General features: G+C 41.7%; 1 protein-coding gene across 1 annotated transcript in view; it reads right to left on the bottom strand.

Moving 5' to 3' along the window:
- LOC306885835 (ras/Rap GTPase-activating protein SynGAP-like) overlaps positions 1-8,348 on the bottom strand; it is a gene marked incomplete at its 5' end in the record, with an annotated part of 83,684 nt that extends 75,336 nt beyond the window's left edge. Inside the window, 3 exons of the mRNA XM_079442614.1 lie at positions 1,931-2,036; positions 4,345-4,475; positions 8,243-8,348. Coding sequence (XP_079298740.1) covers positions 1,931-2,036; positions 4,345-4,475; positions 8,243-8,348 — 343 coding nt within the window. The remainder of the gene's footprint in view (positions 1-1,930; positions 2,037-4,344; positions 4,476-8,242) is intronic.
- Positions 8,349-12,327: the final 3,979 nt, after the last annotated feature.

The following is a 12,327-nucleotide window of genomic DNA, read 5'->3' as shown; positions in this document are numbered from 1 at the left end:
TGAATACTTTTAGAATAATAGAAGATTAAATTCACAGAGACTTTTGCTAACTACTTTCAATTCATTGAAAGTAGTATTAATTGCTTAATTAACTTTCAGGGGCAGTCGTGGCCTAATGGATAGAGTTGGACTTGTAACCTGAAGGTTGTGGGTTCAAGTCTCAGGTCCGGCAGGGATTGTAGGTGGGGGGAGTGAATGTCCAGCGCTCTCTCCACCCTCAATACCACGACTGAGGTGAGACCCTTGAGCAAGACACCGAACCGCCAACTGCTCCCCGGGCGCCGCAGCATAAATGCTGCCCACTGCTCCGGGTGTGTGTTCACTACTGAGTGTACACTTGGATGGGTTAAATGCAGAGCACAAATTAAGGGTCACCATACTTGGCCACACACCACTTCCCTTTCCTTTCCCTTAATAGTGGCTTAAGGGCCCACAGTTAACATCAAGAACGATAATTATAATAAAAATGAACAATAAAAAGGTCAAAAGCATGTTGACATCAAGCTTGATAACTATAATAAGAAACATTAACCTTTAAGATCTGTTGACACCAAGAACCATAAATATAATGATAAATGTTAAAGGTTAAAGATAAGTGATGAAGATAAACTGGGAAAAAACACTTTGAAAGTGATTCCAAAAATATTGTTCATCTGTGTTGTTATCGTTGTTGTTGTGAACTTCTTTTAAATTTAGAATGATTTTTAAAACTATTTTACAGTTACCTCTGCGGACACCTTGGCAATTAAATCACCATTGGCTAGTACATTATTTAGTTTACTCGCCAGACTCATAATACTACATTCACATTTATTCATTTAGCTGACGCTTTTATCCAAAGCGACTTACAATTGCTATATATGTCAGAGGTCGCACGCCTCTGGAGCAACTAGGGGTTAAGTGTCTTGCTCAGGGACACATTGGTGTCTCACAGTGGATTCGAACCCGGGTCTCTCACACCAAAGGCATGTGTCTTATCCACTGCGCCATCACCACCCCTACTATTATCAGTCTGGCCAGTAATATATATATAATAATAGTTATTGCTGGTGTGAACAGGCCTTGAGAGCGATTAATTAACTTTACATTATATTTATTGGCGATGATGTGAACAAGCTGTTAGACTGATTATTAAAACTTCATTATAGTTATCGTCCTATGCGTATGTGTGTGAGAGTGTGTGTGTGTGTGTGTGTGTGTGCGTGTTTGTGTGTGAGTGCGTGTTTGTGAGTGTGTGTGTGAGTGTGTGTATGTGTGAGAGAGTGTGTCTGTGTGTGTGTGTGTGTGTGTGTGTGTGGGTATGAGTGTTTGTGCGCATGTGTGTGAGAGTGTGTGTGTGCATGTGTGTGTGAGAGTGTGTGTGTGCATATGTGTTTGAGAGTGTGTGTGTGAGTGTGTGTGTGTGCGTATGTGTGTGAGTGCATGTGTGTGAGTGTGTGTATGTGTGTGTGTGTGCGCGCGTGTGAGTGAGACCCTTGAGCAAGGCACCGAAGGCACAGTTGGTACAGTATAAAAACCATTATATTACTATGGGATGAACCCACTTTTCACAAAAACAAACGTGTGTGTGTGAGAGAGAGTGTGTGTGCGTATGTGAGAGTGTGTGTGTGTGCGCGTTTTTGTGACAAATGAGGACTTTATAATTATGACACAGGTATTACAAGGTGAAGGTGACTTTTCAGGACATTGACCCATGTGCCCACTTTTCAAAACACTTATAAATCACACAGAGTGAGTTATTTTGGGGGAAAGTAGAAATGCACAGTCTCCTGTGAGGGCTAAGTTTAGGTGTAGGGTTGGTGTAGGGCAATAGCACACAGTTTGTTCAGTATAAAAACCATTACGCCTATGGAGAGTCCCCATAAACCACAAAAACCAACATGTGTGTGTGTGTGTGTGTGTGTGTGTGTGAGAGAGAGAGTGTGTGTACCTGACTCAGGATGTGGTCTGTTGTCTGCAGGTACGCTGACGGTCCTGCGCAGCAGTTTGTGTCGGTGAGAGACGGGACGATGATCATTCATCAGCAGTGGATGAACCTGAAAACACACAAACACACACTCATCTCCTCTGTCTAGAACACTGACAATCATCATAACAATGTGACAAGCTTTCATTATAGCTAAATAACTAATTATTACATGGGCTTTTTTAATTTTGGATTTTATTTCATGATTATTATATTATTTTTTATTGCAAATCTGTCTAAAGTACAGTATAAAACCTTGATGTGTAACACTGTGTAACAAGCAGTAAACAAAATCGAACCCATGACCTTGACACTGCTAGCATTACAGTCTAGTGTTCACGTATATATATATATATTAGTTCTGTCAATCGATTAAAATAAATTAACTAATTAATTGCACATTTCTTCTGAAATTAGTTTTTAATATACTTTATATTGTTTTTAAATATACTTTATATTGCAATAATCACATTAAATCTTCAAATGAATGTGCAAACAACACAAAGACAGTATATTTTTAATATTTGTTTAATGGCATCTTTTTTATGACTGAAGGTCAGTATCACTGATCATTGTCTCTTTAAAATAGTTTTTTCCACCTGATATTTAACCATTGACTGTAGCCATTCAACTTTAGAGTATAATTGAGAGCTATCAATTTTAACATTTATTAGACTTTAAAAAATAACTTGTAATTTAAATGACCTTAAAACAATCTTCACATAAACACATTTTAATAAATGTCATATTTGCCTGTGCCCTTCAGCAGAAATATAGCCTACAGAAATAAACAAAGTTATCAAACACTAAATTCTAAATTAAATACAGATGAATCCTTAAAGCAACAGAAGTGATTGATTTCCTCTTGTTCTTTGATGAACACAGCAGCTGGTTATTAGCTTGCTTTGGCTGCTATTACTGTAAGCTGCTGCTGCTGAACGTGATGCAGATCTGACATGCATTGCATTTTCTCTCAACTCTCTTGATCTTTTCTGACTCCCTTCAGGTCTTAAAGTCTCTATTAATGAGCGGACGAGTTGAATCGGGTGTGTTAGATGAGGGAGACAGTGCTGGGCTCCAGGACAGTTTGGAAAACCATTTCAGAGACATGTTCTTTAAATGTGTCTCATATATAATATATTGCATGCACGCACAATTTTAAGGCAGCTTTAATCGTGTTTTTGGTAACTTCATGCCTTAACTGACCATGACATTGCATGCATGTAGTTTATATCGTGCTTTGATATGAAATGATACAGGCTACAGCGCGCCTGGGCCTTTGTGCGTGCAATAGAAGAGTGTGAGCTACGAGTAACGTTTCCACGTCCGTCTGACTCGCGCCTGCCGCTGAAGTGAAGTGGAGCGCGCGTGTATATACAGTTTTATGCAAAAGTTTGTGAACCCCTTGCTATCTTCCCGAGTAAGATATTTTACATAAAAGATGTTTACATATAGTCCACAAGACCAAAAAATAGCTGAAATTATTAAAATAACCCCCTTCAAAAGTTTGGGAACCCTTGGTGAAAACTTTTTGAATTTGAAGATCAAGGTAAATTGTACTTAATTTGTCTTCCGGGAAACATGCAAGTATCTTCTGTTGCTTCTGAAGAGCAGAACTAAATGGAGAAAAATTTTATTTCAACAAAATAAGAAAAATTTGGACCTCTTCATTCTGTTCAAAAGTTTTCACCCCCGGCTCTTAATGCATCATGTTTCCTTCAGGAGCATCAGTGAATGTTTGAACCTTTTTTAATTGTTGTGTTTGAGTCCCTCAATCATCCTCAGTGTGAAAAGATGGATCTCAAAATCATACAGTCACTGCTGGAAATATATATATATATATATGTATTCTCCAAGTAGAAAGTCAGAAAGCAGCTTCCCTACACTGATGCTGATGAAGTAGGAGTCAGACTGTCATCAAAGGCAGCAGCTCCCTCTAGTGTTCACAGCTGTGTGTGTGAGTGTGTGTGTGTGTGTGTGTGTGTGTGTGTGTGGTTTATGAGGACACAAATGTGTATAATGACATGGGTATGGCAGAGGTATTACAATATGAAGGTGGTTTATGAGGACACTGCCTATGTCCCCGTAATTCAAAAGGCTTAAAAAACATACTAAATGGTGTTTTTTTGAAAATCTAAAAATGCACAAAGTCTCCTGTGAGGGCTAAGTTTAGGTGTAGGGTTGGTGTAGGGCAATAGCACACACAGTTTGTTCAGTATAAAAACCATTACGCCTATGGAGAGTCCCCATAAACCACAAAAACCAACGTGTGTGTGTGTGTGATGCGTGTGTGTGATGCGTGTGTGAGAGAGTGTGTGTGTGTGTGTGATGCGTGTGTGAGAGAGTGTGTGTGTGTGTGTGTGTGTGTGTGAGATCACCTCCTCTTGATCCAGCAGGTAGAACTGGTCTCCATCTCTGACGCGGAGCTGGCGGCTCCAGCCGGGGGAGTCGTGTGCGTGGCCATTCAGAGGAGTGTGAGGCCGAGAACATGGAGACACACACCTTCCATCTGCACACACACACACACACACATCAGCATATACATAATACAACACTTACTTCACACAGCAATATTCAAAATTCACTAAAACAAGAGCACATTTCTGTATTCATAAATCTGAGTGAATTTTGCATATTATTTGATACTAATATTTGAAATATTAATAAACAGAAATGTGCACAGACAAAGTTCTGGTAGATTTTGGAACTGATGCACAGAAAAACAAACAGTTATAGACTGAAGCTGAGAAGTATTGTTTATTTATATTTCTATAAAATTACTTTCCATAATTAATTTTCAAAATAACAAAATACTAGCAAATTCTTGACCTTTATATTCAGAAAATGTTGACCATCAACCTCGGGAGATCAAAAGATATAATACATTTTTTACAGCAGTTTTAAATGAAATTTGTGATTTCTGTGACTCTATAAGCAAAGTGTATGTCTAAACGCAGTATAAGACCCTGGTTCGTATAACGTTATTTTATAGATTAATGTATCAGTTAAAAATATGTAATGTTGCAGTGAAAGCAGAAAGCAGGTGGGATGCATTACATTGTTACTAGAATGAGTGAATTGAACAGATGACGTGTGAACGCTGACGTATGACTGAATACAGCTCCTGTGGCCAGTGACTCAAACACTTCAGAAACCGTTCGAGGAAAGAGCGTGGACTATTCCTGCAGAGCGGCGTATCGGACGAATCCGGAACAGCGAGAGGATGATCATAAACATGCACAATAATGCTGAACACTGCACATGCATTTATGCTGAAATACACTACAGAGTGTAACATTATTTTGTAGCAGAAAAAATATATAAATTCAATGCATCTATTAATTTAATATTTAAAACAAACTAAAAAAATTATAAGCAATTTAAATGTTAAATATATCAATTCAATAACATAAACTAAAAATAAATTAATTTTATAAGCAATAAAAATATACTGTAAATTAAATATTCGCATTGCATATTTTAAAAAATATAACTAAAAATATTGTTTTAAAAGCAAAAAAAATTTAATTAAATATATCAATTAAATATTTAAAATAAACTAAAAACAAGTTATTTTATCAGCAATAAAATAATGTATCAATTAAATTAAATAAAAATATATTTTATAAGCAAATGTATACATATAAATGTAAATAAAAAAATATATACAAATATTTAAATTAAATTGAATGTATCAATAAAATGAACAAAAACTGACTGCAGATTTATCCAGCAGTAAGTAAAGCGCTGCCATCTGATTGGTCAGAGCGAGAGGTCAAGACCTGCAGGGCATCATGGGATTGATGACTCAAACCCTTCAGCAACACTGAGTGAACTATTTCTGGAAGACGGATCACATCCAGTGAGAAACGCAAACACCGGACGAATGTAAAACTCATCCTGACACCGGCTTTTGTGTCCCGATCGCCCCCACAGCACGAGAGAGAGAGAGGGAGAGGAAGATGGGTTAGAGCCTAAGAGATGTCACTTCCGTGACGCCCACTCTCTCTCTCTCTCTCACACGCGCTCACTCGGCCGCACACCCCCAGCCCGTTACCATGGTGACCGGGCTAAAAAACGACTGAAAGCGACCAATATAGCGTGCGCGAGAGAGAGAGAGAGAGAGAGAGAGAGAGAGAGAGAGAGGGATTATGCGGAGAGGTGGGTGTCAGATGGAAGTGTTGGGATGAGAGAAGAGCACAACTATTCTGGAAGAGGAGCCAACTCTGCGTTACTATGGCGACCAGCGGGATGTGATCTCTCTCTCTCTCGGCTCGGCAGCTGGACGATAGCATCGGCTGCATCACTCGCTCAGATCACCGATCAGACTCCATCCAGCAGCATCAGTAATCACAAACAAAACACCAGTGATTTCTGTACGGTGACATAAAACATTCGATAGAGTGCAATGAAGAGTCCTAGTTATTCTGAAAACATTATTTGGGGACACTGTAATACTTTATAATATTATTTTGCCTTTTAATAGACTGGATACTGATTTAGGTTGGCGTAATATTTTATTAAAAGACATAATATTTAAATAATATCTTATAATAACCCTGGATTCTGATTAAAGTTGACAATATTTTATTAAAATGCTTACATAATTTTTGTTTTCATATATTATAAAATTATTTGAGTTTATTAATAGCCTGAATTCTGATTTAGGTTGAAACTATATTTTGCAGGGCTCCAGACTGAGTTACTCCAGTAACTCAGGAACGGGAGCCCTCTCTGGCCTGGACATGGGAACGGGAGCCCTCTCTGGGCTGGACATGGGAACAGGAGCCCTCTCTGGGCTGCAGATGGGAACGGGAGCCCTCTCTGGGCTGGACATGGGAACGGGAGCCCTCTCTGGGCTGGACATGGGAACGGGAGCCCTCTCTGGGCTGGACATGGGAACGGGAGCCCTCTCTGGGCTGCAGATGGGAACGGGAGCCCTCTCTGGGCTGGACATGGGAACGGGAGCCCTCTCTGGGCTGGAGATGGGAACGGGAGCCCTCTCTGGGCTGGACATGGGAACGGGAGCCCTCTCTGGGCTGCAGATGGGAACGGGAGCCCTCTCTGGGCTGCAGATGGGAACGGGAGCCCTCTCTGGGCTGCAGATGGGAACGGGAGCCCTCTCTGGGCTGCAGATGGGAACGGGAGCCCTCTCTGGGCTGCAGATGGGAACGGGAGCCCTCTCTGGGCTGGACATGGGAACGGGAGCCCTCTCTGGGCTGGAGATGGGAACGGGAGCCCTCTCTGGGCTGGACATGGGAACGGGAGCCCTCTCTGGGCTGGACATGGGAACGGGAGCCCTCTCTGGGCTGGACATGGGAACGGGAGCCCTCTCTGGGCTGCAGATGGGAACGGGAGCCCTCTCTGGGCTGGACATGGGAACGGGAGCCCTCTCTGGGCTGGACATGGGAACGGGAGCCCTCTCTGGGCTGGACATGGGAACGGGAGCCCTCTCTGGGCTGGACATGGGAACGGGAGCCCTCTCTGGGCTGCAGATGGGAACGGGAGCCCTCTCTGGGCTGGACATGGGAACGGGAGCCCTCTCTGGGCTGGACATGGGAACGGGAGCCCTCTCTGGGCTTAACTCAGGAACGGGAGCCCTCGCTGGACTGGACATGGGAACAGGAGCCCTCTCTGGGCTGCAGATGGGAACGGGAGCCCTCTCTGGGCTGCAGATGGGAACGGGAGCCCTCTCTGGGCTGCAGATGGGAACGGGAGTCCTCTCTGGGCTGGACATGGAAACGGGAGCCCTCTCTGGGCTTAACTCAGGAACGGGAGCCCTCTCTGGGCTTAACTCAGGAACGGGAGCCGTCTCTGGGCTTAACTCAGGAACGGGAGCCCTCTCTGGGCTTAACTCAGGAACGGGAGCCCTCTCTGGGCTGGACATGGGAACGGGAACCCTCTCTGGGCTTAACTCAGGAACGAGAGCCCTCTCTGCGCTGGACATTGGAACGGGAGCCCTCTCTGGGCTGGACATGGGAACGGGAGCCCTCTCTGGGCTTAACTCGGGAACGGGAGCCCTCTCTGGGCTTAACTCGGGAACGGGAGCCCTCTCTGGACTTAACTCGGGAACGGGAGCCCTCTCTGGGCTGGACATGGGAACGGGAGCCCTCTCTGGGCTGGACATGGGAACGGGAGCCCTCTCTGGGCTGGACATGGGAACGGGAGCCCTCTCTGGGCTTAACTCGGGAACGGGAGCCCTCTCTGGGCTTAACTCAGGAACGGGAGCCCTCTCTGGGCTGGACAGCTCCAGCTCCAGATCCATAATCAGCTTACCCTCAGCCACGGTGCAGGGGGCGGAGCACCTCTCTGCTATCTGACTGTCCGTGGCATTCTCCCTCGAGGCAAGCTCTGTTGCCAGCTCTCGCACCTGTACTGACATCACTTGCAGCTCCGGCTCCGTTGCTCTGTCGCTCCATGCGCAAACGGCTCGTCAACCATGGTGAGCTCGGGCTCTCTGTCAACGGTGGGCTCGGGCTGACGCTCTGCGCAGCAGGGAGATGGTGGGCTGGGCTCTGGGTTCGGTTGTGCTCTGGATCGGACGCAGACACTCTCCAGACACCGGATGAGCGCTTCCCTCCAGCTCAGTCCGGTGATGTCTGGGAGGTCTACGGGGCGGTAGAAATTTGCTCCGATCCAGAACAGTGAGTTCAGCGCAGCATCGTCAAAGATGGCTGAACTCAACCGCATACTCCAACAGGGAAAGTCTTTGCGGGCAAGGGCAGTGAACCTTGCGACGAGGGGATCCATGGGAAACAACCAGGAAAACAGAAAACAAAACACTGGAAAAAACGCAGAAAACAAACAGAGGGAAAAATGGAAGGTAAACGGTACAGGTCCAGGATTCTGCCATAGTTGCCTACTGTGTTGAGCGAGGAACGAGGAAAAGATGGATGCTTTTCATGCTAAAGTAAAGTAAAAGACTGCGTCTTAAAGGTCCCATATTGTCAAAACTTAAATTTCCTGACTTTTTTCATGATAACTGAGGTCTAGGGGCTATGTAAAAACAGTCAAAACAGTCAGTCCACAGTAAAATGCATACAGCTAGGGCTGCACGATTCTTGCTAAAATGTGAACCACGATTTTTCTCCATGGGAATTGAGATCACGATTCTCTTACACGATTCTCATTTTTTCAACCAAAATGTATTGCACTTAAGTAGAAAAAAAATAAAAATAAAATCAGGACATTCAGTATAATAAAGTGCTGGAGTAACAAAAAATTGTCTCTTTAATTTATTTTAGACCCCTTAAATTGAATAATTTTAAAGCTTTAAGTTGTTGAACATAAGAGAACATTAACAATAATAAATAAAAATATTCACATTCACACGGGGCGTCGGCGTCAACGCCTCTCGTTTACTTTGAATGGAGTGACGTGAAGCGTTGTCGAACTGAATTGTGGGTCCCTCGCGTCGCTTCACTGGCGTTGCACGCGGCAGAAGTTGAAAGCTTTTCAACTTTTCGCCGGCCAATCAGATCGGTGCAAATACCCTAGCGCAGACGCTAGCCAATCCCGTTCATGCAGCACCAGAAAAGTATGTGATTGGCTGTCATCACTATGACGGCGCGTCAGCACCAGAGCCGTTGAGAAACAGAGTCGCTCCCATAGGCTTCCATAGGAACTGAGGAATGCAGAAGTAAAGCGTGTCATGCAGCAGCCAATAGCTCCAAACAACCCATAGTTTCAGCATTGAAGCCCATTCATTTCAGTGCTTCTCAAGCACAGTCGCCAGAAAGTTGAGGAAATTACAGCATGTTTTGCCATTATAACACATTAGTTTACCTCTCGGAAATCTGACCAGTAGTTCATGCCCATAACAACAAAAGACAATACTTTATTGAACCGTTTCTGATAAGAAGTGTGTGCTGCAAACGCGAGCATTTCTGACGATAATTTCTGTCCAGTCCGCTCGTTTTAACACGTTTAATCACAGCTGTCGTCAGTTTTTGTCTGGCGGTGGAAGCAGGTATGCGATCAGATTTCTAATTTGAGGCTGTATTACATCGATTCTGGCCCCCAACATCACAACAAGATGATATTAGCTCCTTATGTAGCCGAGTCTGCGCTGGTTTAAATGGGCCGCCTCCAATTCTTCCTTTGTTTTGCTTCCAGCTTAGCACGGTGACGTAATTGTGACGTCGGGCCTAACTAGTTATCTGTGGTTGGCCGAGCCGTGTGTCACTCAGAAGAGAGGCTCATGAATATTAATTAGACAGGCCAAAATCTACCTGTTTTTAGCAGAGGTCCTGAAAGAGGAGCTGTAAAAATATATTGAGATGGTTTTTGCTACTTATACCGCAAATATATATTCTTAAGGACATCAAAACCTAAAATAAACCTCCAGAAAGGTGTACAATATGGGACTTTTAAACCAGAAAAGGTGGACATGTTCTCACACAAGCACTGTCAGCGACAGCCAGTTTAGTTTTACTTTTCTTTTTGTTTTAGTTTTGAAAAGCTTGTTATCTTTGCTGTTTATCTCACGTTACGCTATGGAGGCTCTCTTTTATTCATTTTTAATTTGACTCAGTGTTTGCTAAATGTTGTCATTTATTAGTCGGTATATAATACAGCATGTGGTGTATGCCATGCCGCATCTTAATCGGTTTTGCTAATAACGTATATAAACTAGTTTGTCATTGTATCTTACTGTTTTATTGTTGTTGTGCTTTTTAATTAAGAATAACAATGAATATTCATATATTTAACAATGAATAACAATATTATAAATTATAATTTAAATATTAAATATTTTAATAAAATACTTAATATTTAAATTATAATTTATAATATTGTTTGAGTTTTTTCATAGACTGGATACTAATTTAGGTTGCTGTAATATTTTTTTTAGGATTTTTAATACCCTGGATTCTGATTTAGGCTGACATAATATTTTATTAAAAGATTGATGCAAACCAGTATCATGTATAATAAACAAGAACATTTGACCTCGACCAATCAGAATCAAGCATTCAAACATGCAGAGTGTGTTAACCAATCAGAAGAATCCTTCACAAAAGCAGCCGGTCATTAAGCAGATTGAACTCAAAGGTCAAAGAAAGGCAGATTTGCATCTATTAGCGTCTCATCAGAAGAAGATGATCTCAGAGTTCTTCACATCAAACCACACAAACATCTAAAACAAGAAAACCCTCGTCATGAACACCGTTATTATTTCATTATGGATTCCTCGACATCATTTACATCTTCTTCCATCAGGCAGACGAACTGCAAGAGCGCTGAGGGTCAAACAGCATTTTTGGTTTGGTTTGTGAGAGGTTTTCTGTCATCACTGCATTAAACGAGCTTTATTAATGAGCGGAGATCTGAGAGAGCAGTGAAAGACATTAAACACTCGTGTGATCCGATGTGTGATTCTTACATAAACCCCCCGGCCTGATCTGAACACGCCAGCACAAACACTTACACAAATTATATTTCATAAAACACAATTTATTAGATATAAATTCTAGGTCTATTACATTATATTCTAACACACACACACACACACGCACACATATACATAAGACATAAAAAAAAACTACAGTACATTATATACTTAAATATGTATTTTAATTAAATGTAATATAATTTTAATGTATAAAATATTATTATTAAAGGGTTAGGTCAACCCAAAATGATTGCCATTAATTACTCTCCCTCATGTCGTTCCAAACCGATAAGTCCTTCGTTCATCTTCAGAACAGAAGTGATATTTCTGATGAAATCCGAGAGCTCTCTGACTCTCATAGACAGCAACACAACTGAAATGTTGTGAAGACATCAGTAAAACAGTCCATGTGACATTTATAATTTTACGAAGCTACGAGACTACTGTTTGTGTGCAAAGAAAACAGTAAGAACAATGTATTCACCAGTTCTTCTCCACGAGTTACCTTCTTCTATTCTGGAGAGTATCCACTGAATGTAATCAACCTAATGCGCTGTTAACCTTCTGGAGAAAGTAGGGATGTAACGCTTCACTCAACAAAATGAGATTTAAGACAAATTATAAATGAAATGGGTCCTTTTATTATTGCTTGGACAAAATGCAGCACGTTTCTTTGTGAAACTGGAATATAACACTATAATAATATACTAATATAGCACTCTTTTGTTGATTTTGATCGCTTCTATTGTCATCTTTTGTAAGTCGCTTTGGATAAAAGCATCTGCTAAATGACTAAATGTAAATATAATGTCAATGTAAATAACAAAACTAAACTGAAATTTTAAAACAAACCCCAAATCAAACAAATAAGTTACACAAATAAAATAAATCTGTTCATATAAACAAACTAAACTCTTTCCACAAAATGAGAGGCAACCACTGCATTTTAATCATGATCCAAACAAAG

Source organism: Barbus barbus (assembly GCF_936440315.1).
Source record: "Barbus barbus genome assembly, chromosome: 19".
Taxonomy (NCBI): Eukaryota; Metazoa; Chordata; class Actinopteri; order Cypriniformes; family Cyprinidae; genus Barbus; species Barbus barbus.
This window is presented reverse-complemented; position numbering and strand designations above follow the sequence as displayed.